The sequence below is a fragment of the Heliangelus exortis genome, chromosome 3 (genome assembly GCF_036169615.1).
Source record: "Heliangelus exortis chromosome 3, bHelExo1.hap1, whole genome shotgun sequence".
Lineage (NCBI taxonomy): Eukaryota > Metazoa > Chordata > Aves > Apodiformes > Trochilidae > Heliangelus > Heliangelus exortis.
In genome coordinates this window covers 24,183,954-24,211,767 of record NC_092424.1, presented here as the reverse complement: position 1 = coordinate 24,211,767, position 27,814 = coordinate 24,183,954, and the positions used below count along the sequence as shown (strand labels likewise).

Here is a 27,814-nt window from a genome sequence, read left to right as displayed (position 1 = left end):
AAATCTTCAGGCTGTCATATTTGGACTCTTTAAACTAGCATGAAAAGGCAGTGTGAAGAGCCTAGGTATTGATATGCTGCCTACTTGTTAAGGTTTGTTACAAAACTGTTAGACCTCACTGTTTCCTTGGACAGTGTTTGAATTTTCCCCACAAAAGCCGAAGTATTTTCCATTCAATATTCCTTGTAGTTCTTGTGTTTTGATTTTTTGTTTATACATTTATTTTTTAAGGAATAATTGTTGGATGAGCAATATTGAGGTAGCAATCTTCTGTTTATATGCAGAGGGAATAAAGCAGTAGGTAGTAAGAAGCCCTGCAATCATGATCTCACTTTAGATATGGTGCTTAAAGACATGGTTTAGTGGTGAATTTGGCAGCATGCTAGGTTAATGGTTGGACTTGATCTTCAATATCTTTTCCAACCAAAACATCCTAAGATTCTGTGATTTAAGAGATTTATCCCTGACAGCTGTTGCCTGTACACTTTTCCTAACAAAACCAGGAAATAGTCCATCCTGGGAGTACTGTTTGTGTTACTGGGAGTACTATGTGAACTAGACCAAGTCTGTCATCACATCTTATGCTGATCATCTAGGAGACTTCATCTGTATGGTTATGCAGAAATATATTTCATATGGCCTTCAAAGCCTGAGCAAACTAGAAGCTAGTTTAAACTGCTTTGTAGTTTTTTCACATTTTTGGTTACTCAAAGTTGATTTTAATCCCTTTAGTGTTCAAGTTTTTCAACCCTCTTTAGGCTGTTTACCCATTACTGAGTCAATTTCATCTAAATGCACAAACACTTTACAGAATTATTATTATTTTTTTTAATATCTGTCAGTTTTAATCAGGAAGTTAGAGATAGCTACGTAAATTCAGATACTGTGCCATTTAAAATTGTCAACGTAGAGTTTGATTTGAAGTTGTACATGACAGAAGTGGCTTTCAAAGGTTAATTTAAATCTCTCGAACCTGGCTCGTGTAATAACATGCAATGTTTTTGTGGAGGAAATGAAAGCAGATTAAGTACAATTTTATGGCTTTTCAGCATCTTTACTGGTAGCTAAGATTATAGTTTTTTATAGAAAGATACAGTGGAGGCTTGCATCTTGGTGCAATAATGTGTGACCTTTGGCTCTGATGCGAAGATGGCAGCTCTCCAGTGAACCTAACACTAAATGTCACCTGAATCCATCATTACCTGATTAAATCATTCACCTTCCTTATATAAGTGAAAGTCTGCATCAGCATTTCTTTCAAAGAATATTTTAAGCAAGCAATGATAGATACCTTCCCTTTCCCTCTGATTTCTCTCTGCTTATGGACCAACCAAACTAATGAGCAAGTATTTTTAGTTCCTTCCAACATGTTTTTAATCCTTTCATAATGTCATTGTGTAACTATGGCAGCCAAACAAGATGAGACAATAAAATATAAACACACTGAAATCTGAGAACGAGAGAGAAGCTTAGAAGTATACAGATGGTTCTGTCCTCTTTACTGTTTCTGCTTTCCTTACAGCCTTGTAAATTATATGCTGCATTTAGATTATTAGAGAGTAAGAATGAGCATCCTGATTTGTGTATGATTATTTTGAACCCATCAAAAATACTCAAAAAGAGATTTGGTTTGCAAATGGCTCTGGTACAGTGGTATGTATCAATGCCATTATAATTAGGTCTGGATCTCTGTTTGTTATAAACATTTCTGAAAGCTTCCAGCCCACTTATAAAGCTCTGCCTAGCTTAAAACTAGAGACATGTGAAGTATTAGCTAGCAAGTTATTTATTTTAACGTTTCTATAACTTTTAATGACCTTTTTTTATTGATGTGAAAGTAATCTGGTTTGCAACTTTACAGACTAAGATGTTATGTGTGCTCATAAACAAACAATGACAATTTTCCATTCTAACTTGGTAGGATATATCAAAACTAGCCTAGATAAAATACTGCTAGAGACAAAATGTAGATAGTTCAGTCTTTACACTTGGACTATTCTTCAGTGATGCCCAGGTGGTAGAGGATCAGTTCCATTTGTGTCTTTAACGTTGATTCTCTCTTAAGATGATCTAAATGCCCTTCATTTCTGTTGAAGATTCAGCAGTTGACTCCAGTGGTAATCAAGGGTGGTCAGGCCTTTACAAGTGTCATTAAACACCTCTAGTATCATCCTAATTTAAAAATATGATAATTTTTGGGGTGCTGGAAATCCATTAGGTAAAGTTAAGAGGCTGATGCAAAAATGTCATGCATCCAGACCAATTAGCATCACCCTTTTACTTTTTTATTTTACAACTCGAGTCCTATTCCTTTCTAGGATTAAAAGAAAAATTAGAAAGTGTGTTTTAGAGACTTAGAATATAGAGGTATGTATTTTAGTTAAGTAATGTGGTACAGTGGCTTCTTTTAAGCAACTCAACATAGCGATTTCATTTTAAATATACTTCCAGGGTGGCTATGTCCCTCTGTCAAATACTGTCTTCCACTGAGGAGTTATTTAAACGCTAGTTGCTCCTCCTGAGTTTCTTGTTGTAACAGAAAAGGAAATACAAGCCAACAGAGACGTAAGCATAGTGCTTTATGCCTGATCCTATTATCTTAAAAAAATATTTAAGACATTTAGAAACCAAATTTTTAAGTGTTCTGTAGCTCTACATGCTCAGTATTGTTTCTGAAGTCATCTGGGTGAAAAATTGTGAATAAAGTCAACTTTAGGCTTCAATAGCTCTTGATGACATATAGCAGGCTCATAGGTCTACAATTCATAGAGCTATCTACAGTATCAGGTGAATCCACGTAAGGATTTGTCAGCCAAAACTGGATTCAGTTATGTTCACGTCCAACCTCATTCCAACAAGACCCCTTTCTGAAACTTTTTGATAAGAGTACTTGTATTTACACATACCTAAATTCATTTTAGTTCTGTCTGCAAAGTAGGAAACAGAGTCTGTAAGAACTGAAACTTTGACCTCAGAGAATGTATTTTTACTTTCTCCAGTTCACCTTTGCTAAGACCTCTAAATATCAAATACATTTTTAAGTCCATCTGGGACTTTATCCTTCTTTCCTAAGTTAGCTGGTTACTCTTTATTTCCAGCAGCACCTGCTTCTCCTCAGTTTCTTAGGAACTTTTCTGTTGTGGTTGGATTGCATATCAAGGCGTGTGACCTAACACACCCTAATTCACTCTCTCTGTTGGCTTTGATTCTCCTGTCTCTCGAAGACTTCTCTTTTATTAATTCTCAGAGGACCTATGGCTGTAGTTCTAGCTGCCTTTCAGTTTCCAGAAGTTTCCTGTCTGCCAGTCCATGGACAAGCAGGTGGATTCCTTTGGGTCTGTCACCCAGAAAACGGAACATGAAGGTAGTACCTGAAGGTAACCTTATTGCAGAAAGACTTACATACACTAGTGCAGTAGCCTCTATTAAGAATAATGAGAACACATGCTTTCTAAATACAAGTTTTTGAAAAAAGCTATTAGGTTACAGAAGCTCAAAGTAAAAGTTTGGGAGAAAAATGGGGCATTATTGAATATTAATAAGGAGCTACTGAAATACAGTTTTATGAGCTGATTATAGCATAAAATTATTACATTGTAAGAATAATTAATTCCCCTGTGTTGGTTGTTGGTTATTTTGTTTTGTTTTGCTTTGGTTTTGTTTTTAATTTTTTTTTTTTTCCTGGATCTATACTCCCACACCAGAAAAATTTCAATACTGGTATCTTCAGCATTCCTCCTTCTTCTCTAAATGGCTCATGGCCCCTCTTTTGAAACATGTTTTCAACCTGTATCTTGGTCTTCCACATGTCTTTTACTTGTCCATATAGTTTCTGAGGATATTCCAATAGCTCATAGTGGTCCTTTGGCATCTTTAGTGTTATAGTATCAAATTGTCACAGTGTGAAAGGGAAGTAAAGCTAAGAATTGTCTTCTGCAGCTTCTGTTCATGTCAGTATTTTTGCAAGAGAGGCTCCTCCTTCAGCCTGTCCCACAGACTGGATCCAGTTTCTGGAGCCAGCCTCACACTCTTGGTATGTGTGGGCTTCTGAAGTTGTATCTGTTGATGACAATAAATTAATTTGGGATAAGATACCAAGGCATTAGGTCTGCTTCTTCCAATGGCTTCTTCTTTTTCATGGCTCTCACTCCTTCTCTTCTGTTCTATTGAGTGTCACTGTCACTTCCATTTAAGAAGCAGCCAAAACGGTCTTGAGAATCTTGGCTAAGTCTACTGGGTTGCCTGGCTTTTATAAAGCCATTGAGTAAGTGCCTGTAAAATTGGATTATCACTCCGCAGCTCATTCACATTAGCTCCAGACCTCATATATGAGATGAAAAAAATGGTATCTTGGCCCACTTACTCTTGAACTGTGTGTGAAGTCTGAAGCATCTAAAAACAGAGCACTTGTTAGGCAGCATATGTTTTAGCAGTTCACCTGCTATCTCAAGGTCAGATGGCATCATATTTTTAGTGAGTCAGTTGCTCTTGATAGGCACAGTGTGTTAGAAGTATTTTCTCATCTTTTGGTTAAGATAATAAAGTTTAGCAAATGAGCAGAGAAAAGGAACTCTCTTAAAAGAAGCATTCCTCAGGGCATGAGGAGAGAAAAGGAACTCATGATAGCATAACTCTTGTTGTATTATTATATAGTACAGGACTATGTGTTTGGGGAGTGAAGATTTAACATATATTTTTATTTTCAAATGTCGTACTAATTTACATTACTCAGCTCTTTAACTGCCAAACTGTTGAAGTTCATTACGCTACTGAAAGGAATACACAAATTATTCCCTGGCACTTCAGGCAGAAGTTTTACATACACACTGTTATTCTATCAGCCAGCTAGCTGCACAGTTCTATTAAGGAGTAAGTGAGAAAATTATATTGCCTGCAAACTAATTGTACAAAGGACTCTGAAATAAGTAATCAGAGGCTGGACCTTTCTGAAAACCAGCCAGGAGATATAAATTGCTCAGTTATTCTTGTCAGGCCAGCTTAGAGACTTGGAGCTGCCATGTTGATTTTGTTTGCTGTATAACACAGCTGTCTCTCCAGCTGCTGACAGGACTGGGCAAACTCAGACTATATATATACCCTTACTAGCTGATCAGTTTCAGCCTTTGGCACCATGTAAAGCTTCCTTCTGAATCTTCTTTGTTGAAATAAAATGCAGTTTTGAGCATCTTGAGTAGGTATAGTATACCTATGAAATCATACAGATTTCCAGACACTTAAAATAGTTTCTTAATTTTTAGTGTATAAAAGTAAATAAGAAATTACGAGACCTGTAATGACCTGTCTAATGACCTGTATTGTGCAAGAAACTTAGTTTTTTATGGAAAAAAATGTATCCACTAGTACATTGAATGCTAGATAAAACACATTTCAAGTATTATATGTATCCAGGTACATATCCATTGCAAAATTTCATTAGGTTGTGGGTTTTTTTAAAGGAAAGCTCATTGATAGAAATGAAGTCTATCTGTAGGGACATTAAATGAAAAACTGCATTTGTATGTGAAGTGGTGACAGAACTTTAGTTTCCTTAAATTACTGCAAGCAGAAAAATGCTGAAATGCTTCAGGGTAACCTGCTGCAGCCATTGGCAAGATGTAGTTCTTCACTGCAGCAATAAATTGAGTTACTGTAACTCTACAAAGAGTTCAGTGGAGAAAGTTTTTCCAATATTTTCCAAGCTGATTTTCTAACATAAAAATGAAAATCAAACATATGCTGTAAAATACAATTTGTTAAAGTAAAGCAGCCTAAATTGATAAGAGAAGATTTCGCCTCTAAGTTAAGACACAGGAATCTAATGACTGGAATAATAGTTCATTTTAGAGTTCTTAAGAATTTGCAAGAATTTGCAGGAAAAATAAGTTACAATTTCTGTGCATTATCTACTGCACACTATATACTCTTGCTCTGTTTCACAGGATTTTTTGCAAAACTGAAATGTCAGTGAATGGATCAGAAACGTCTATTTAAGGAAATAAGCAATCTTACATTTTTCAGGGTTTAAATACTACTTTTTGATGTTGACAGTCTTTACCTTTGTTTTCTATGCCTTTGCACAAGGGCTTTGGCAATACTGGGGGTGCCTCTTTTGCCTCAGTTACAGAGCTTTACTGCTTGAAGTTTTTCTGTTGTAATCTAGATCTTGCTTATGATCAAGATAATTTCTGACTGCCTGCCAAGATATCTTTGATCTTGTGTTTCTTATCCCCTTTTTCTCTTATCTAATGGTTTAAAACTTGAAGAGGGGAGATTTAGGTTAGACATTAGGGAAAAATTCTTCCCTGTGAGGGTGGAGAGATGCTGGAACAGGTTGCCCTGGGAAGTTGTGGCTGCCCTCTCCCTGGAAGTGTTCAAGGCCAGGTTGGATGAGGCCTTGAGCAACCTGATCATGTGGGAGGTGTTTCTGTCAATTCAGGGGAGATGAACCTAGAGGGTCTTTATGGTCCCTTCCAACCTAAACCATTCTGTGATTCTATGATTTTTTCTATAACAAGATGAAGTTCATTAGATAAAAATTGTGAAAGGCTTTGAAGTTCTCTCTGTGTAGTGGCTGTCTTGCTAGCAATGCTGTGTTATAATGTGAATCTCTTTTTGAACCCTAACCCTTACTATCCTTTCCTACATATCTTTCCAGAGGTGTAATTTCATTAACTTCACTAATGTGTATGGGAAAGAAGTTTTGCAGGAACTGTTTGTGCTGAATTTCTTATCTACCATATTCTTCAGTTTCTTAACCAGCTTTCTTCTCAGGAGCTAGGACAGAGGACTAAACTGAACTTTTGAGTTTTGGCAACAAGAACCATGAGCATTCAGACATACCAAGATCTGTTTTACTCACCAGCATTGCTTTCAGACAGACAGCAATATCTAGGAGGAAGAAAGCCCACAAAGGCCTGAAAAGGTTGTGCAATGTATGCTGTATTGGCAGAACATACATTGTACCATGCAGACCTCCCTTATCATAAATACTTAACCAGTTTTCAATAGATGTAAGTGGTTTAAGTATTACTTACTGTTGAATTAGCAGTTGCTGAGCATTTGAGTCTTTGTGCAATCCTGCAATCCACTAATGTGATATTTAATGAGGAGACATCAGTCTGAAGAAAGGTAGTCAATATAAATCAGTGTTTACAAAGTGTGATTAACTCTGAAATATTTCATCAATGCTGCAGTCCCAGGCAGACTCTATGCTAATTACTAGAACCTTCACATGTTTCAGGGGACTTTGATGGACCCTGAGTGCAGCAAACATGGAGCAGGAAAATTGCAATTATGCTCGGACTGTCTCTGATGACAATTTATGCATTTGGTGTGATGACCTCGTGCTTCCCAAGAGGGCAATAAACAGAATGCATTTTCATTAAGATACTAATGCACTTGATCACAGGGGGAAAGGGTTAGAAAATAAAGAAATACCTTTAAAGCAAGATGTGACAGGCCGATGAGGAAGATACTTTCTTTAAAAGTCAGTTTCCTGGTGGATCTTTTGACTGCTGCAAACTCTATTGTACTGAACGTGGCCATGAACAATACGGATGTGTGGCTGTTGAGTTGATGTGGCTGTTATGGGGTTTTTTTTGAGGCAAGATAGTATGTACTAAGCAATAACAAAGAAACTGAGATGCTGCTTTGCCCAGGAAGGCTTTCTTGTGAGGATCTAGCTTCTTTCTAGGCCTTAAGGAGATCTGGGAGAGGCAGAGGCAAACGTTTTCTGCAGTTTTTGTTACTCTGACAACTTGGTAGGAATGATCCTATTTTTGATGCTTTTCAGTACAAGAATTCTGTCTACCGACTAGAGGTGATGTCCTGGCTGATAGCTCTGACCTGGCAGCCACGGAATGTGCTAGCTGCAGGAGTACCAGTGCTGGGGAGCACTGTCCAGTGCACTGTGCCTGCTATTGGGGAAGAAAGGTGAAGATCTGTAGTACCTTTGTTAGGCTGGGGCCCTATTTGTGTGGGATGGTACAGAAATCAAAATTTCCAACTCCTACCAGCAGGAATAACCTATATAAAGGAATTTGCTAGGGACCATATAGGGAGCCAGACACAGATTTACATTATTGATGGGTTTGGGTTGTTTTTTTTTCCATATAGCTGTCCTTAAAAAAAAGACGTAAAAAACCTGATCCTTTACATCAGCTTTTCATTTTTACTTGAAAGGTGTTTCCTTTCTATAGCACTGTTTACTTTTGATGTATTCCAACATCAAAAGCAATTATTCCAAGCAATTGTATGAGTACTTCATACATCCATTGTGTTGGTTGGTCAGTCTTTTCCTTTTCTTTCTGTTACAGGTAACATAGAATATAGCTGCCCAGCAACAAATGAATGTGAAATCACAAAGCGCAGACGCAAGTCCTGCCAAGCCTGCCGCTTCATGAAGTGTCTAAAAGTTGGCATGCTGAAAGAAGGTAAGACTGAGCAGGTCAATGTGTATCACTGTGCAAATGCATGCAACAATTGTAGGGCAATCAGGAAAGAGAGATTGGTAAGTGTTCTAATCAGTTACTGCAAAGGCAATTTTCATGTATAATTGTTTTTTCTGACAGTCTCCCTCCATGGCAGTATTTGGAATCATGGTGTATCTACATAGAGTTTAGCTTCTCTGGAATATTTCTAGCTGTATGTAGTTCAGCAAAATGTACCCCAGAATTCTGTCTCCTTCAGTAGGTAACTAATAACAATGAAAATATATCTTCTCATTTTGCTTAGTGCTTTAACACCATGAATTATCAGAGATTTCATTTGCCATTATATACACACTATTAGTCTGTCTCAGTTCTGGCAGAAACATGTTGTTCCCTCCTTTCCCTGTTTTCACTCAGTCTTCATTCCATTAGGACAATCAAAAGGCTTGTATCTCAATTAAACATGTAAAAGTATTGAGTATGTCTACTGATGTTACTGTTGCTACACTAAAGCAAATAATGGCATACAGAAGAGGAGAAACCACCCCCTTGTTTTTAAAATTTTTTATTTGTTAAAGCTTGTGAAAACCTTAGCATCTCACTGTAAGTATATACTCAGTGTTTTAATTTATCAGTTACATTTTTAAGATTTTGAAAAACAGATAAATGTAAGAAATGTTTCCAAGAAACAATTCTGTCTCATTTGAAGTCTTATTCCTCTATGTCACAGAAAGAGGCAACTCTTTACATCTTGGTCACCTGCCATGTACTTTTATTGTTGTTAATGTATATGCAAAAATAAGCTTTTATTTGCATGCAGGATATACATTATGATTGTTGTGCACTGTTAACACCAAGAAAGAATAACAGAAGATGGCATGGACTTCTGAGCTTGATAACCTTTTCAAATCAGTGCAATGTTTTCTCAATATTGTCTCCAACAGAGAGTATTTTGTTTTAAGCAGCCATTTTTAAATAGTCTCATGCGTATTGCTGACAGTGCTTGAAGGGTCAGCTTTAATAGGTGGCTAACTTATGAAAATCATTTGATGCTAATTTAAAAGTTTTAAATGTACAGCTATCAGGGTAAAATCAAAGAACAACATAGACCAGTGGAGAGACGGTGGACAAATTAGGCCTATCACGCACCTACAGACATATTCTTATTGGATTATACTTACTAAGAATAAACCTTGTTCTGTGCAACTACTTTGGCAGATGCTGTGATCCTGTGAGCCAAATCCTGCTGTCCTTAGTCTTACTTGAGCAAAACTCCTGTCAGATTCAATGGGCATTTTGCCTCAAAGAACAGCAGGATTTGACCCTTTCTTCCAGTGGTGATGGGAGGGTTCTTTACTTGCCCAAATTCTCACACATCTGACCGCCAGGAGCAGTTATTTAAGGGTCGATTTGCGTTGCTTAGATGAACTGTAGAAGAAAAAGAATGTCTGAGTATGACACCTGTTGAAAGGGACTGTGCTTCTTAACATCTTTTTTTAGTAAGTTAAAATTCCATATCATTAGTAACCTAATACGCAGATATATGGGCAACTCCTTTTGAAATGAAACAGTGCTAACAAAAGTATGTACAGGTAAATTGGTTTAGATATTATAGTTAATTTTTTTTTAATTTTGAGGGCACCATTACATATCCATTAACATATATATATATATTTAAAAATCTAGTCTGGATTGTGTGCAGCTTCTGGAACTACATTTAAAAATCAAGTGTCTCTTTTACAAATGAGTAATTATTTCACTTGCCAAAATTGTGTGTAAATTCACTATGTTTCTTCTTATCGTTTTGGTAACTCAAATGATTTAGTCAGACAATTCCAACGAGCATTGTGAATCAGATTTTTTGAATGAGTCATCATTATCCGTGAATGCAAATTATTCCCACAAATTTTCTTAAATTTCATAAGTTGTCTACCCTAAAATACATACCTTTTTCTGAAAGTTCTACAATAACAAAAATAACTAATTCATTTGAAAAGAATGTTCCTTTGTTAGCCTGGACACATCGTAGTTCTTCCACTCTTACTATGATTTTTTGTTGTTGTTGTCGAATCTGTAAGATTTCTACTTATTTTACTTACTGAGTTGTTTAATCTAGGGGAGAGTTACAGTGTCTTCTTTTCAGTCCACCTAATAGGACAACCTAAGCTAACCTACAAGAATGTTTTGTTTTCATCTCTGCTTTAGTGGACACTTGTACTTTTGAAGCCCTACTGATACTGTTAGTCCTGTACTTGGAATAGAGATTTTTTGTTTTTGTTGGAAGGGAGTTTTGGAGACAGGTGTTGTTTTTACCTATGGGAAAGTCTAGATCTGAGGTTTTGGCTTTGACCTCATCCTTTATGCACAGAATGAGGGAAAAATTATATGCTTCTTTCATGTATAAAGCAGTATATAAAGTAATTGACTAGCATGATATTACACTGAGCTAAATAATTCCTGAGGTATCTTAAACATTTCTTTATGTATGGACAAGGATTTAAAGTCCCATGCAGCATGTCAGAGATCATGCTGAAGTAAATCTATTCAAATGTAAACCTGTTCAATCCAATTACCAGTTTGTAATAAAATTTGCTGCTGCAGCCTCCATGTTTGTCACAGCAGTCTCTACATGCTGATAGCACAGCATGCCTGGAAATTGACAGCCTAAATCTATTTACAAAAATAATTTGGTTGCAGACCTGAAATAAAATCAAGTTTAAGCAGCTTTGAGAGGAGCATCATATTCCTTACAAGAACTTCTGCACATCTGCCAGTGTGCATCTTCTCAACAAATCTTATCCTGCTAGGGTGGAGTTTTCTGCAAGAAATTTTCCTTAACAAACAGTTATAAATGTAATCTCAAGTAAAACAATTATCAGAAACTGCACTTCCCTTCACATTTATTCCATTGTCATTTTGTGAATTGTTGTCTAAAATTCATTATAGAAATCACAGCATCTGCAAAAAGCTCCTGAATTTAATTTTAGCTTCTAGGGCAAGGTCTGAAAACCACTTAAAGCAAACTATGTTAAGTAATTTATTGTGGGAGGGTAGTTGTGATTTTCATCTGGCATCCAGGGTTTTTTGTGAAAGACTGAGTAGTGTTAGGATGTTGGGGCTGTGCCTTGGGGTCAAACCCTGGGAGGGAATTGGACTTCTTGTCACACATAATACAAAATATAGTGGGGAATTTCTGTACATGTTCTCGAGGATGTTAATGGGGCATTGCTAGCAACACCTATCATGAGCTGGAATTTAGAGAAGGGAAGGGTAAAGCAGTTGTGTACTGGGCTGAGCTGGAATGGGGTTGAAGTCCTGGCTCCTGCCTGCATCTCTGGTTGAGTAGCCTAAGAAAGTCACTACAGATTATTCCAGAGAAATGCTTCATTTTGTTTTAGTCCATGGACTCTTTCTTAAAAATGTAAATCTGGTGTTATGGGTGTTTTTGAGTATGTGTTGTGCTCTATACTGAAGCATTCAGTAGATGCTGATGAGCTCATAAGCACATGACAAATATGAGGGTGTCATATTTTGATATACTTTGCTAGGTAGTGGTTATTATCAGCACAGCAGAATACACTTTACTCAAAGAAGAAATTTTGCATTTTTCTACTTTTAATTCTGTGTCCATATTATGACGAACCAGATTTTTGAGGATCCCAGTTGATTGTTCTCCTGAAATACAGTTTCTTCAGCTGTGCTTGTGTTTGGTGGATTTTCTCAGATTCAGAAGAACAAATGAAGTAACAGAAATATTCTTGCGTAGTTTAGGGAGAAGCTTTTCAAATGCATCCATACATATTTCTTTAAATAATATTGCAACTGCTAAAAGGGTTTGAGGGTAGGAGGGAAAAAATACTTTGCCCTTTGTAAAAATGAAAACTTTTAAGACATTGTCTAGTTTTCAGTTCTCTTAGTTTATAATCAGTCTTTTAAGTCTTGTCTTTCAAATAACTTTGAAGCCGGGTATTAGTTTACTTCAGGTGGTAGAATTAACTCTCTATTAATGTGCAGGATTGGGTGTTTTAGCTATTTATTTAGCCTTTTTATACAGCTAGTTGGAGTGAGCTGATTTTTTTGTTTCCTGAGAAGGAAAATTGGATGTAAAACTGCCTAAGTTGGTACAGGAAATCATGGGTAGATATATGACTTTTTTTTTTCTTCTATTGCTAGTTGATCTGGTTGATCTTTTAGTCTTCCACTGGTACTATGTGCCTCTTAATACAATCTGTGGGACTACAAACTAGCACGTCTGTGATAGAAGATAATATTCCAAAATTACTATACGGCAGATCTTTCTCAAAAAGCCGCACATGTGGCATAATTCCATTGGAGTAATTATTCCAAAATAAAATTACTTTTTCTTTCAGAAGCAGCATTTTTTTAACTATTTTTTCAAGAGATTATTCCATGTTTCAATTTTCTTCATGGAAGCAAAGCCCATAACCTCAGTTTTATTTGTCCCCCTGTTGTAGCAATGTTAAAATTACAATTCACAGGGAGAATCTATTGAGTGACAGCTTTTAGACCATCTAGAATACTATGTCCTGTCTTAACTCTCATAGTTCTGAGCAGTGCTCGTTCATACTTCTTGAATGCCAATATATCTCTCACATATCTCTTATCTCTGGTACCTATCAGTTTTCAGGATTTTTAATGGGTTGTATACAGTAGCTGATCTGCACCACTTGTTATTTCAGACAATGTAGTTCATTGGTGGGTGATACATAAGGAAAAAAATCTAAATTTATTTGAAAAGTAAATGATGAAAATGGCAAATAAAAAGAAAGATGAAATGACAGAAAATTGGGTTGCTTCACAGTAGTATGTTTGTATTTTCCTTAGGAATGGGTAATTTACAAATTGTCAGCAGTCATTTTGAATCCAGTTAAAATAGAGTGACAGAATTCCAGTTTCATTAGCCCACCAATTAAAAATGGGAGGTCAGATCCTCACCTGGTATTAATGGAAGCTGTTGGAGCTACCTTAGGTTGCTGTTAATTTGGCAGGGTTAGCAACATATGCTATGGGGAAATCAACAGTACACGTTTTTGTGCCTGTGAATCTTTACTGTTGGTAGTATGTTAGCCATCATTCAGGCTCTAAAAATTAAAAGAAGTTCTCCAAGCACTGTCATGTGACAATGCTGATTTCAGTGTAATCCTTTCCATCACATTAGTGCAGTTAGCAAGATGTACTTAACTCTCCGCACTTGAGTAGCCCTTAAACGCTTCTGGTTCATTAGCTTGGGGTTTTTGTTAAAAGATTTCATATAGTCCTTCAAAGTGATGTCAGCACCCCTTGAGCAGTGCTAAAGTAGTAGTCAGAATCTGCCTTGTGTGTAAAGAAATCCTATATTTCAATTTTTTTCCTTGAGCACTGAGGAAAAAAAGATGCTTTGCATGAACAGTTTAGATGCTCACAGTACTGTAATCAACCTGAAGATTACTACACATTACTTAAACTTTTTTCTTAAGACAATAAAATTGGAGTTTCTAAAGGTTTTTTGTTTTATATTTTGAGAGCTTTCATTAATTCAAATATAAGAATACCTTTTAAAAGAGGTATGTCTATTTTAAAGCATAAATTACTGAGTTTATAATGCAAAGATTGCTGTCTGAACATCTTTGACTTGTGCTAAGCAGCAGATCAGATTAAATTATTTTATTGATCCTTTCTGGTTTTGACAATCTATGAAAATGAATCCAGTAGAGCAGGGAGGATTGGCAGTTTGAGTTGACTCTTGGAAAGAGACACATGATATGGACAGGAACAGATCACTGGAGTCTCTCTCATAACAGTAAATAAAACTAAGCAATCCTGTTTATAGCTAGAAATGTGTTATCACCTCTGTTTTGAGGCTAGCAAAAAATCTTGCATAATAGGATTCTCCCTAACAACATCTACTTTGAGAAGACATTGCCAGGGTAAATTTCTCTTGCAAGTCTCACAAGACCATTATTCTGCCAAAAAAACCCCAGACGTTATTGTGTAGGAAATTTTAGTTTCTGCTCCTTTCAAAAATTAGAACAAAGGGATGCAGAAAACATTAATGGCATTCAAAGAAAATATTTCTGTACAGGATGACAGAGCAGCACTGGCCTCTGCGATAGTTCTTATGCTCCCCATTACGCTTAAGGAGCTCCGTCATTAATGTGGGATATTAAACAAAGCTCCTGTGTTATAAGTTCAAGAGATAACTCAGTGCATCTTCTGTTGAAGCTGCTTCTGAATACCAACCCTTTTCTGTGTTTCAGTGTATTATGACATAGTTTGGTTTCTAGTGCAGGTATGTTGTTGGAGGTGTTTCTTTTTCCTCCTTCCTCCCCTGCTCTCCCTTTCTTTCCCCCCTTTCACTCTTTTCTTCCCTATCATTTTCCCCTTCTACCTCTTCCACCCTTTTTTCATCTGCTCAGTTTCTCCATTCCTCTTCCTTTTATTTCCTTGCTCCCTTGCTCTCCTTCCTTTCATTCAACCTCTGCTTGGTTTAATATGTAGTGGGACCTGTTAAATCTCCTTGGAAACAATAGAAACTAATCCCTAAGTGTTGTTGGTGTGCATAACTAGGCCTCTTTGCTACTAACCAAAATGTGGCCTGATAGTCCAGTTCACACATTAGAACTGACAGCCCAATTTGACTTCCCTAAAACAGGCCTCATGACTATTCAGTCTTTGTAACTGATAAGAAAGGACAAACCATTCAAGTGCAGGTTGGTGTTTATAGTGAGCTCAAGAAACTAGCATTTCCATTCATCCATTAAAAAAAATCAAGAAAAAGCGAATATTTGAGATGTGGGTATTCTTTTGGGTTTAGATATCACAGAAAAATATCTACAGCTAAGACCAGCTGTTGTGCTCCTGAGAAGTTCTCACTTTGCTTGTGTCTTGTAGTGTTGTGCCACTCTGGCTTATGTTCTGCTTCTGAGCATTTTTGGTCCCCCTGATCTCACTGGGAATGAAGCAGAGAAGTCCCAGCCATTCCCTTGACTCAGTTTTTAAACAGTTTCTCTCTTTCTAGATACAGTTTTGTTTTCAGTTGTCCCTTTAAACAAATACTTCACTTTCATAAAAATTGAGGCGATAGGAAGCAGAGAAACCAGTATTTTTTATGTCTGAGTTGGAGAACTATTTATGTTTCTTGGCTTTCCAGAGATTTGTGAATGTTTTTTTTCATTTGTTTTTTTGATGTTAACATCTGCAGATCAAAGCTGTTTGCTGTTGTGTGCATCTGCAGCTTCATTGAGATTAGATGATAGGCTTGATTCTGCTCCCACAGTGGGCACTGGTGCAAACCCCAGTGACTGCAGGGTTTTGCAGTCAGGCAAGCATCGTCCAAAAATGCATTCAGCTTATAATTACTGTTTACTTTTTTACTGAAAACAGTGAATTTAAAAGATTTTTTTTAATGCATTACAGTCTACGGTATTTTTTCTTATGCATGCACAGACCTTGCCTGTTAATTTCTTATAATTTAAAGGAGTATGTCCTGCAGATTATAAGTCTACTTAAATTGGAATACCATTAAAAAGTACTCACTTTTTGATGAGAAAATATCTGAGGTTGTTAGCTGAACATCTTCATTTGTCATATTTCTTCTTTTGAGCCTAAAATAAACAGTATTTTTAAATTTTTGTAGAAATTACAATTTTACTTTAAAAAACAGGTATTTGGTGGGTTTAGCCCCCGTGAACATTTGCTTATGCGTTGAAAGTGCAATGACAGCAGTAAAGGTGATAAGGGAAGGCAGAAACAAGTCTGAAGTATGTGGGATGGCATCTTTTCCTATAAGCTCCCAGACAAATAGCTGCCTTTCATTCTTGGTTTCTGCCACCCATGAACACATACATCAATATGGCACTGCCATTTATTGTAGAGTGCTTGAATTCTTTTACATGGGTCCTGCCCTATATTAAATAGGGGTCATTTTGTGAAGAGTGTCATTATTGTTACTTGTTACTTTTATTTATTATTTATTATTTATTTATTATTTATTTATGTATGTATTTATTATTTATTATTATTTATTATTGTTACTTTTTTCTGTTTCTGTTATGCATATATTTGTATATCCACTACTTGAGTGGAATAGGTTCAGCATCTCATGTAGAAGGTGCATTTATCAAGTGAAGCATATACATACCTCTAAAATGCCACTTTGGAGCCAGCCCCTTTCTATATTTTACTTAGTCCTTACTTGTGCAGCACTCACACCTCCTCAATGACTTTGACAGTGTAAACTCTTAGTGGAAACAGGCTGTATGGTAGGATTATTTGGGGTGGAGTGCTGAAATTATGTAGATTCGGCTAAATAGGATCCATGTGGCAGATGTAGAGGCAGACTTTGGCTTCTTGGGATGGATTGGAACAAAAAAGCTTGGAGGTTGAGGAACTCTCTTGGCCTCTTCACTCAGACAAAGCAACAAATATGTTGAGAAGCACGAACATTCCCATCTGCAGTTGTTAACTCTGACCTCAGAGTGTTGTCTCTCAAATATTTTATGCTTCTAAATCTCTGCTGTCCTACAAAAAAGCAGTTAAAATCAACATGGTTTGTTGGGACTTTAGTACTGTAACAAAGTAACACAACATTCTCTCTGGTCAGTCGTCCTTTTTCAAACTGGAGGTGTTTTTACAGGCACTGAGTCTTTTGTCATTTCTACTCACTGAGTCATGATGAGGGGCTGGAATATTATTTCATTTGCAGTTTGTAATGTGGGTTTTTGTGGTTGAAAGTCAACAGCCTGAAAGAAATGTCATCTTGAGCAGTAAATTGTCATTATGTCAAATTTTGCCATGCTTACTACCTGCTCTAGTAATAGATCTCGTCTAACCAGCCTTGTCTTTTTCTTTTACTCTTCTTTTTCTTTTATTTTCTTTGAGTATTTATATGACAGAAAAGGGAAACTGTGTGGGGAATCTGTTTCCCTCCTAGTAGTGACTTAATACAGCTATTAATCTTTATAAATGAAAAACATAGCTTTATTTTAAGCCTCAGTAGTCTTTTATTAGATTAATGATTCTGGAGAAAACCAGACACAAGCTACGTTAAATATATTCACATACTGAATAGTATTAATATTTTCCTGTTTGTTCTTTATTGTTCCAACAAAGTTAATATGTTAATCTGTTTTTCTCTTCTTAAGCATCTGGTTTTTGTTCTCAGGGTCATCAGGTATAAGATCAGATGTCAATGTGATTTACAGTTTTAGTGCAGCAAATCCAAAATCAACACTGTGCAATTTACTAGCAGAGGATCTTATTGCAGCCCATGTTAAAACAGTGAATTATTAAAATATTAAAGTTAGAAAAACGAAAATACTTTCTAAAAGGAAGTCCACGTGATACTGTTCTATAATCAAGTTAACTCCAGTCTGTGCCCTCAGTGGCAGAATTGTTGGTGTGCAGGAAATGGTTTGCATCAAAACTGCTTGACTAATAAGAGGGTGTGTTGGTAACATGATGCATGCTGAGCACATGGAGATTCTAGGAATCAACAAATAATACAAGATCATATTCCTTGCCTTTTGTCTTTTTCCTTTCTTTTTCTCCTTTTTCTAGCCAAGAGATAGTCCATGCAGCAGTGCTGCTGTTGTCATTTTTAGCCAGCCATATCAAAATTATTTATTGCAACAGCACTGTCCTTTGTCTCTTTCTAATACTCTTTTTCAGTCTTGTGGGTGGCTGACTGAAGAAAGGGTTTCCAGAGAAGCTATGTCTCTTGTTCTGGTCCGAGTCAGTCAACAAATCAGTCTTATATATTTGTTTAATAGTTGTACAGCCACATACTGCTTTTTCTAACAGACTGCCCAACTGGATTTGCAGTGGTGTCCAGTGTCTGTATTTCCTAAGTTATATATCATTTTCATATTTTCTGTAATTCAATGAAAGCTTCAGAAGTGGACACCTTAGTCCAACTGGACACCACACCCATCCTGTGGCCAGTCCCAAGGGTTATCCACTGAAATGTGAGAAGAGGAACATAATTGTCACAAGGCACATTGCGTTTCTGGATCTAGTTTGTGGAATCAGTTAAGGTAAGATGACTTAAAAGATGTCACAAATATACTTGGAATCCAGACTGAGGGTACCTGCCAATGATTACTGAATATTAGGAGGCATCTTGCTGCAAACTGATAAAAGTACACAAGCCACTTACTGGTTTCCCTGTCGAGCATTTAATGAAAGCTCTTAAGTCTCCAATTTCAAGATAGATTAGACTATAAATATCAAACTTAAAAAGTAGAACTAAGCTGTTTTAAAATACCAGTTTAAGTGTATCACTTTAAATTCTTCCTCAAATATGTACTAGAAATGTTTCTTCTAATCTGTACCTCAGGTGAAGGATCGAGCTGAGAAGGGAAGCTCCAATTGCAATGATGTTCTCAAAAATGGACTGAATAGGCTCAACAGCCCTCAGGAGTTTTACACCAAAATACAAAATCTCTGCCTGTATTCCAGACAAGAAGAGAAGTTGCAAAACCTTTAAGTCTGATGTATACAGGAGTAGGCTTTGATAATGCTTTTTGCCTGACAGAATGTGCAACATTCTCCGTTGCTTGGTCTTGTGTGAGATGCAAAAAATGCAGTAATCAGAGCACAAAGCCACAGACAAGCTAAGATGGCATAAGATTTTTCTTTCTTCTCTTTTTATCTTCTCTCATTTTCATTATTTTCTATTCTTTTTCCTCTTCATACCACAACTGTATCGGAAGAATGCTGATGAGAAAATAGTTGCTGTGAGCACATATCCTCCAGGCAGTATTTTCTGGCCAGGTGGGAGAAAGAATCATTAATTTCTGGAGGTTCTTGTTACCTGACCTGCACGATTTTGTGAGTACTAGTCAGGCTGGATGACTGTATTTCCTCCTGGGCATCCTGGCATTGCTGGAGATAACCATACTGGCAAGATACTTCAGCTCATCTCTAATTAAAATACTTGTTATGAAACATTCTTAAACAGGGCTGCTTAATGAAGTTAGAAAAAGCATTTGGATGCAGAATGTGAAGGCTTCAAACGTTGGAGTTCCTCTCTAGGGAGATGTATGCAATCAGAAAGCATTCTGAATGCTAGCAATCCATCCCATTTTGTTCCCATTTATTTTTTCTAATTTTCTTCCTTTATTAAAATGCTGGTTGGCTGAAATAAGTCCCTTTCCCTCCTCTCCACAGTTCCCTCCCCCATTATGGAGGAGCATATGTGGCTTCTTCGGAATTTGCAAGTCTTTGAATCTGTTATCTGATTAAAGGGATGTGTGTGTCTTTAATTCTCATCTGCAGTTCCACCTTTGACCCCATCTGTTAAAGTGGAAACGAGTTGAGAGTCACCAAACAAGTTGAGAGTCACACCTTACATGTGTGTGTGTCTTTTTGGTTTTTTTTAATAGACCAGTCTCTTGCTTACAGAACAGGAGGGAAAGTTCAACCCCCATATTTATTACACGTGGTTCCTCTTTGAATAGGAAGCTGGATTACGTGGTTGGAAATTATATTGGATGGGATTTTTAGGTACCCCTGAATTAACACAGAAGAACTCATTCTGTTGAAAGATTAAAAAGGTAGATAACAGAAGTTTGCCAATTTTATGCATTTTCTGCAGAACAATCTGACTGTGACATTTCCTGTGCTTTACAGACACATAAGTGACTAGAATATCCCAATACATTTGGACCTGTGAATATTTTAATCTTTCATCCAGTTATTTATTTCCTAGCTTTAAAACACTCTGGAAGGATTTTCAGTATGCCAGGTCTATCCTTGTTCTCTGAAAGCCAGAGCCAAATTCTTCCCCCACTTACATCTGTTCAGCTCTGGTGGTTTCAGTTATGCTGCATGGCTGCAACAATGCAGAATTTGTCCTAATCTGCCCTTTCTTTTTTGATGGAGAATATACACGTGCAAAGTGAACATAAATACCATAAGTTAAACTGCAAATAGGAAAAAAAGATAAATATATTTTGCACATGTGTATACACAAAGAGAGATGAATAGCACACAGATAGGTTTGATAGTGTAAGTGTATCTACTGTACATAATATTGTAAATGGTATCTTGCTGTGCTGGAATCCAGGCAATATGAGTTCAGTACTAAAGTGTTCAAGTTGCACCTGAGCTAGCTGGAGCCTGCCAGCCTCGGCAAGCCCACTGAGAGCATCTGTCTCGCCACCACCTTGCTCACGCTGTGTCCTCTGCAGGCTCTCCGATTCTTCTGACTATGAGCATAAATCATCCACCTGTCAGGAGCTCTAGCTGCTTGGATTATGCAATGCCTGCCTTCATTTGGAGGTGGTGTGAGCAGAAGATTGCGGCAAATGGTTTGCATTCATTTCAGTGCTGTTCCAGCATCTCTTCAGCTTTAATGAGGGTTCAGGGTGGTGATGACTTCCTGAGACAATGGAAGTCCTAGAGACCCAAGCTGGCTTTGTATGTCTGTGTGGCCTAGTTTAGATCTGGTTTGTTTGGGGTTTTTTTCTTTTTTTGTTTTTTTCTTTTTTTTTTTTTCCTGTCTTTTTTTCTCCCCAAAGAAATGAATGGCTTGAAAATTGAAGCAAAGAACTTGTACTGCACAAAGCCAGCTGTCCACAGCTCTGTTTTTTGGCCTTGTAATACTTCCCTCCAGCTGAGCAATGAAGAATTAAAAAATCAATCATGTTTAATGTTGATTGTCCATTTGTGCCATCTAAAGCCGCATAATGCTTAGTTACTTTCACTTAAATGTTTAGAAATCTGGCCTTTGCAGTTTATATTTACAGGTATTTTGGAGTACGCTGTCAGGTGTGGCATACCTTGCTGTAAATCCCAAATTGAACATACAGCTCCTATATATAAAGTTTTCCTTTTAGGAACAAAAAACTCAAATCTGTCAGGAAAATTGCCTTGTTTCAGCTTTTTTAACCTGTGTTAGTCACTCATAATTTTAATAATTATACAAAACAGAACAAATATGGTTATTGCATTTTTTCTTATGTATAAATGGAGGTTGTAAGACAAAAGCACTGTGAGTCCTTTCAAAGGCAAATATTAAAGCAGATGAAAATAAGTTGTGTCTTCACAGCTGTAGTATCTGTCTCAACTCAAGCAAATTCTACCAGATTCTTGCAGGAACAGCCTTTAGATTTTAGCCTTATAGGACTGTCAACCTTATGTTCTTGCTTGCCTGAAAAGTACTAGGTAGTACTAATAGTAAAATACTTCTTTTTAATATTAGTTGGTAGTTAGCGGAGGCAATTCATATGTTTGGTATCTTTACACTACAACTTCACTGTTTTTCACAGATATTTAAGGAAACTTTGAAAAACATTGGGCTTGTGCAACACGGTGTCTTTGCCCATGCTAGGAACTAAGTGATCTCTTCCAACCTAAACCATTCTATGAATCTATGATTTTTCTGTAGTCAGTATGTCATGAGCTTGTCAACATTTTTTTCAGAGAATATTTATATTAAGTTTTAGAGCAGTCCTATGGTGTAGGCAGTAATATCCCTATTTTACAGTATTTAACCTAACACAAAAAAATGTGTTGCTCAGTAAAAAAATCACCTGTTAGAAGCAGTGCTAGAAGCTAACCTCTTCTCTTGGCAAAGTCCAGCTGTTGACACTCCTTTCTCACCCAGTGACTGAAAGAGAGAAAGCTAAATTGTTTGTTGGTGTTGGGTTTTATATATGTCTTTATAGCATCTCCCTTTATACGTGGATTCCTCAATCAGCTACTGATGAAAAGAATCCTAAAAGGTAAAGTCAAATTTAGGCCAGCTTTTATCAGCAGGGAAAATAAAGCACTCTAAACGCACCTGCATATTTCCTGTTGATATTAATTGAAGGTGCCTGCACACATGCAAAGGAATCTGTGTTGCCAAAATATTTTAAATTTCCCCAGCTGACAAGTACCACTGGTGGCAGCTGAATGTGGAATACACAGTGCTGCAGCCTGTACTGCAATCTCTAATCATAACAGGATTTGAGAGTTTTGCCTCTTCTCCCTCCTTGGTTTGAAAGCCAGAAAATTTCATGCAACCTGGTCATACTTAACTAGCACCACACAAAACAAGGGGAATTTTGTTTTTTAAATAAGCTGTTTGGAAAGGAGTGAAGACCCTAAGGAGTGAATTGTTTGGATTTTGAGATCTTTACTGTGAGCCTTATTTGTTCCTGGTAACAAGCTAACCTCTCATGCCATTCCCTACCCCCTCCAGTTTTAATTTGATGGAAAGCCAGCAGTACTGCAGTTCTATGCAAAGCCTCCAGTGAACTCAGAAAAGATTATTATTTCTCACTTTGTCTTTACAGCTAAGTTTAAAATTTTATGCATCACAACACAGGATTATCTGAAGACACAAATGCAACACAACACTGACAAAATCAGATGAAAAATCTCACTCTTTTAGCTAAGAGGAAATTAGATTTATTATCAGAAAAGCATTCTCTTTTCATTTTCTGAAAGGTGCTTTTTGACAGACCCTTTGCAGTGGACGTCATGCTCACAAAACATGCTGTCACAGGGCTATTTGAATATGGTGACAGGCTCATTATCATGTTGAAGACAACTGACAACACTGCGGACTAGAAATGGACAGGCTTGCCAATCAGCTGTTAAAAGGATTGCAGTTGAAATAGAGGGGTTTTTTTGTTCTGAGAACAGTAGTACAAATTGACTACATTAATTCTTTTTTTTATAGTTGCACACACTGTAGTTAAGGGTCCATCACTGTTTCCATTATAAATCCCTGTTTTCAGGGGTTTATTATAGACCATAAAAAATGGTTCCTGTTGAAATTTTGCATTAAAAGTATATACTACCCTAACAGAACAAAATTTCTGTAGTAACTGTGCGGAGGAGGGAGGACAGAGAAGGATTGACTGATTTTTCTTTTTTTTAGCTTGAAATTGCATAAAGCTGAAAGCATTATTATTTTTATATCACCCTAGACATCCAAGAGTTTTATAGACAGATTTGTGCCTGAGGAGTTTACAGTTTCAGGATGAAGTATTGCCAACACATATTATGGGGTGGGATTTTCCTGGTAGTTTCCTTGGCATCAGTAAAGCACCAAGCTTTATCTTCAGTAGTAGATATTTCCAGATTCAGTTTGAGTAGTCAAACAATCTTGGAACATTTTTTTTTTTCTTTTAACTTGAAAATGGCTAGGATTTTTTTTGTTTTAATATTAATCTGAAATGTTAAGTGATATCTTGACAATAAGGGAATTTGCATATATCAGCAGGTAGTTTTGCATATAAAATAATACTATTTGAAATGATGCTGGATTTCATGAAGGTACTCGAGTTACATGAAGTGTGGAGTTGAGTGGAGTTTATCTGCTGTAATCCACAGTCGCAGTCCTGAGAAATCAGAGAAATCGTATTCATCTTCTAACCATGGAATTTCCTGAGGTACCCAGGTGCCGGAGTTAGTGCCACTTGAGTTTCTAGTGTCCAAAAAAATTCTGTAGCCATTTGCAGTGTCATACTTCTCTGCAAACACAGAAATGTATTGTTTTCTAGACTCTAGAACCAGAGATTTTCTTGAGTCACAAGAGAGTTTCTTCTGGTAGGTGTTCTCAGAGCACACCTTCAGTTCTCCAAGACAAAATAGTCTCCAGAGTTTCTTGCTTCTGTAACATACTGGTAATCTCACTGCTATGCCTCAGCAATTTAAGGCAGGCCAAGAGGATGTGGGGAGGGAGAGATGTGGTTTCTGCATCCAGGATGATTTCTCTGTTTTGCCCAAGACTTTTGCCGTAACAATTAAAGCATGACCTTCAGACAGAGGAAAATGTTAAATCTGTTTAAGTGTTCTAAATCTGAAGGAACTGATGTTATTGTATTTTCTGAAAGGAACAGGAGGCTCTGAATCCCGAATGGAGCAAGGCATTTCCAGGAAGCCTGGAGGGATAGGTTGGAAAGTTCCATATAGATTGACCATAGATGTAGATAGAATGTCTACATTGGCTCATTTATATTCTGCCTCTGAGATGCTTAATTTTGATATGCTCACTAGGGAGCTTGGATCTTCATTAAGGATCTGGCTGTTTGGTGGGTCAGATGGAAGAAGCTAGGCATGGTGCTACATAGGAGGTATATATACTTTTGTTGGCCCTGCTTGTTAAGTGTAAAGTGAGATACTGAAATAGAATGTAGACCCTTCAGGAAGTAGATTGATTTATCACACAGTCTGAATTTTCAATATATTCACTAAATATTTGGCGTGAGGCTGATCTAGAAAGAGCACACAGCTTTGCCTAGTTCATTTTGCTGAAAGTTTTGCAAGGAAAAATAATTTTACTTGTAGTTCTGTGGGTTCAAATGTTTGCAATCTTAATTGATGCTCATTTGATTACTTGATTTCAAAGCACAATAAATTACCTTAATGCATATCACTGTTCTCACAACTACAGTGATTGCAAAATTGTGAATGTAAAAATGGAAGTCACTTCTGAAAATTAAGTCTGCAATCCTATTGGCAAAGTCAGATCTATGACTTATGAATTGTCTCTACAGATCAAAGGACTGTATTGTCATGTTGCCAGAGCTATTATCAGGTCAATTTTATGAGTACTTAAAATCTTTAAAACATTTACTGCTTCTGTGATGAAGCCTGTCTTCTGTTTCTTGGAGGAAACTTCCTCAATGCAGGCTTTTGAACCTAATAAATAGTGTTCAGTTGAAATTTATTACGGAAGAAATGTTTGTATTTTCATGGAATCATGGCTTCTTGAAGTCAGTGGCAAAGCTGCTGTTGATCTGAGAAAGCTGAGTTTTCTAAATTAGAGGATTGGAATTAAGACCAGTTTCTATTCTAGAATAAGTCACTTCTACTTTGTGTGCCTCCAGCAAAAATGTAATAGATATAATAATATAGAGCTATCTTACTGGCATGTTGTGAGGCTTACTGAGGTAATGTTATAGAACTTCTCAAGATGCTTTGATAGAAAGTGCTATATAGCTGTATATGATTACAATAAAATCCTGAAAAGGGAAACAGTCTGGAGTTACTCTTACCCAGTTATAACTAACTATTGGAGCTGCCTGTCATGTTACAGAAAAAACCCCCAAACAAACCAATACAAACCAAGAAACAAATGATGAGTATTTAAAAATCCGACAATTATTTGGAAAACTCTGGTTTAATATTTTGATAGACTTTTAGTTTTTATGGTGATAGGGCTGTTATTAATACTTTCCCAGCTAGATTCATGGTTGAAACCAAGCATAATGTAGTAACTTTGTTTGGTTTGGGAGAGTAAATTAATGTTTTCTTCTTATACTGTAAATTGCTTCACAGAACACACATCCTACACCTAGCTGACTAGACAAGTAAATAGTATTGTGTCTCAATCACTGGTTCCAATGATTTCTTATATGAACAAGTATTATTGATTCATTGATGTGAGGGGCTTTTTTGGCTAAGTTTTTTTAATGTTTGCTTTTGAAAAAAAAGCAAGTATTCTTACCATTAAAAGCTACATTAATTTGAAGTAAGCTATGCATGAGGGTGGACTAATTACCTAAATTTTCCTCTTTTCAGTCAAACTCTCATCTTAATTGTACCCCTGAAAGTTAGTAGAAGTCTTGAACAGCAGTCTTTAAAGAAGAGTATTATAAACATCAGTGCACAGAAAACAGCCCAGCCCAAAATGTGATATGTACTGAAGAGACATTGGTTGAATGAAGTTACTCTAATTGTGCAAACAAAGCAGCTTATCAAACGTGTAACTTAATTTTTCCTATCACCAAGTGCAGGAAGGAAACTCTGAAATCTAGGCTATGAAGCCTGAAGGATATCAGTGTTGTAGCAAACTAGCACATGCATGGGATATATTTTTTCCTCAGGACTGACCTAGTAAATTGTGCGAGCACCAGGAGAAATTTTGCCACCTGTCTCTTATGATCAAGGCCTGTCCTTTACTTAGTCTCATTTCAGTGATATAATTAAATGACACCATTTTCCCATTTATGATACTTGAAGATGCTGCCAGGATCCTATAGTCTTCTCCAGGTACCCAGGAATGTGACTTAATTTGTTTCATCTAAAGCCAAAAAAATAATCATTTGAACATGGTCCCTTGCCCTAATAGCTAACCCAGCATGGTATATTAGAATACTATTGTTGCAGCATTCATTGCAAAAATCAATAATCCACTAGATGGAGCAGAATAGAAGTGTAAAACTGAGTTAAGACTGGTATTTCAAGAAACAGAATTGAGTATCAAATTGGCACGACTCAGGCAAAACAGCAGAAAAATGCAACAGTAGTATTTTTGCAGGGTGTAGCTCTGCAGAATCAACCAGCTTTACAGTCATTCATGGAATAACATTACAGTCCTCTATTATTGGTCTCTGGCTTTCTGTAAGGAATAGAATGAGAATTAATTTGAGCTCTAGAAAAGCAAAGGTCTGGGATCTGGGAGAGGAAAGACCTTTCTTGGAAAGCATTCATTTTTTTTCTTTCCCCAAAACAAAGGCAATTTTTTTCATGGAGAAACAAGATGAAATAATAAGACCATCAGAGAAAGGAATCATAAGATTGGGAATTGGGTAAATAAAAGAAGTTCCTCAAGCATCCTGAAGTTCATGTAATTTGTTTCAAATCTCTTTAACCTTCAAAAAAGGGCTTGAAAGCCTGTTAGATACCGTAAAAAATACTAAGATGTGCATTTTGAACCATGCTGTCACTTTCAGCCTGGTTGTCGATATAAGGCTTTTTATGAAAGACAGAAATGTTTCTAGACTCATAGAAAATTCAGAATTTCATGCAGATGATCTTGTATAAGAATATGTAAAAATATCCTTTTTTAAATGATTTGGTATCAGTAAATGTTGTGGTAATTACAAATAGCAGTGCTTTTTTTCTTTTTTCTTTAAAAAAAAAAAGTTTCTGCTATGTTCAATAGTCACAATCCTTTTAGAGACCAAAGTGTTAGTGTTATATAATGTTAACATCTATGACTTTCTGTATTTTTAATTGAGTGACATTCTTTTATTTCTCTGTATAAGTCTATAGCAAAGTCAAATTAGAAATTTTACTGAAATCTTCAGGCTACATACTGAAAAGAAATAGATACAAACTCCAAATTTAGACTTTGATGTGTCTTTATTTAGAAGGAAGATGGAGAAGGAGTAAAAATTAAAAGAAGAATGAGTCTGATTGTCTTCTGATTCTAAAAGTCTACATGCAATTGTTATTTTCCAGAAGCCGTTGCTCACTGTTTCATGATTAACCCGATTTATCATGAACTTTTGGTTGTATAAGCCCAACCTTTTATATAGAAATTATTCTTACATTAATATCCCCTTGAAAGATAGTCTGGTGGCATGATATTAATGGCAATCATATCAGAAAGTAGATTGATAAGACCAGGTCGGATGAGGCTTCGAGCAACCTTGTTTAGA

The 27,814-nt window shown here is 36.6% G+C and overlaps 1 protein-coding gene across 29 annotated transcripts in view; it reads left to right on the top strand.

Annotated features, from left to right (window-relative positions):
* The window catches only part of ESRRG (estrogen related receptor gamma), a 404,999-nt gene that overhangs the window by 284,557 nt on the left and 92,628 nt on the right, over window positions 1–27,814 (top strand). For all 29 annotated transcript variants that reach the window (XM_071739656.1, XM_071739667.1, XM_071739658.1 and 26 more), the window contains one exon: window positions 8,316–8,432. In XM_071739656.1, the coding sequence (XP_071595757.1) occupies window positions 8,316–8,432 (117 nt within the window). The remainder of the gene's footprint in view (window positions 1–8,315; window positions 8,433–27,814) is intronic.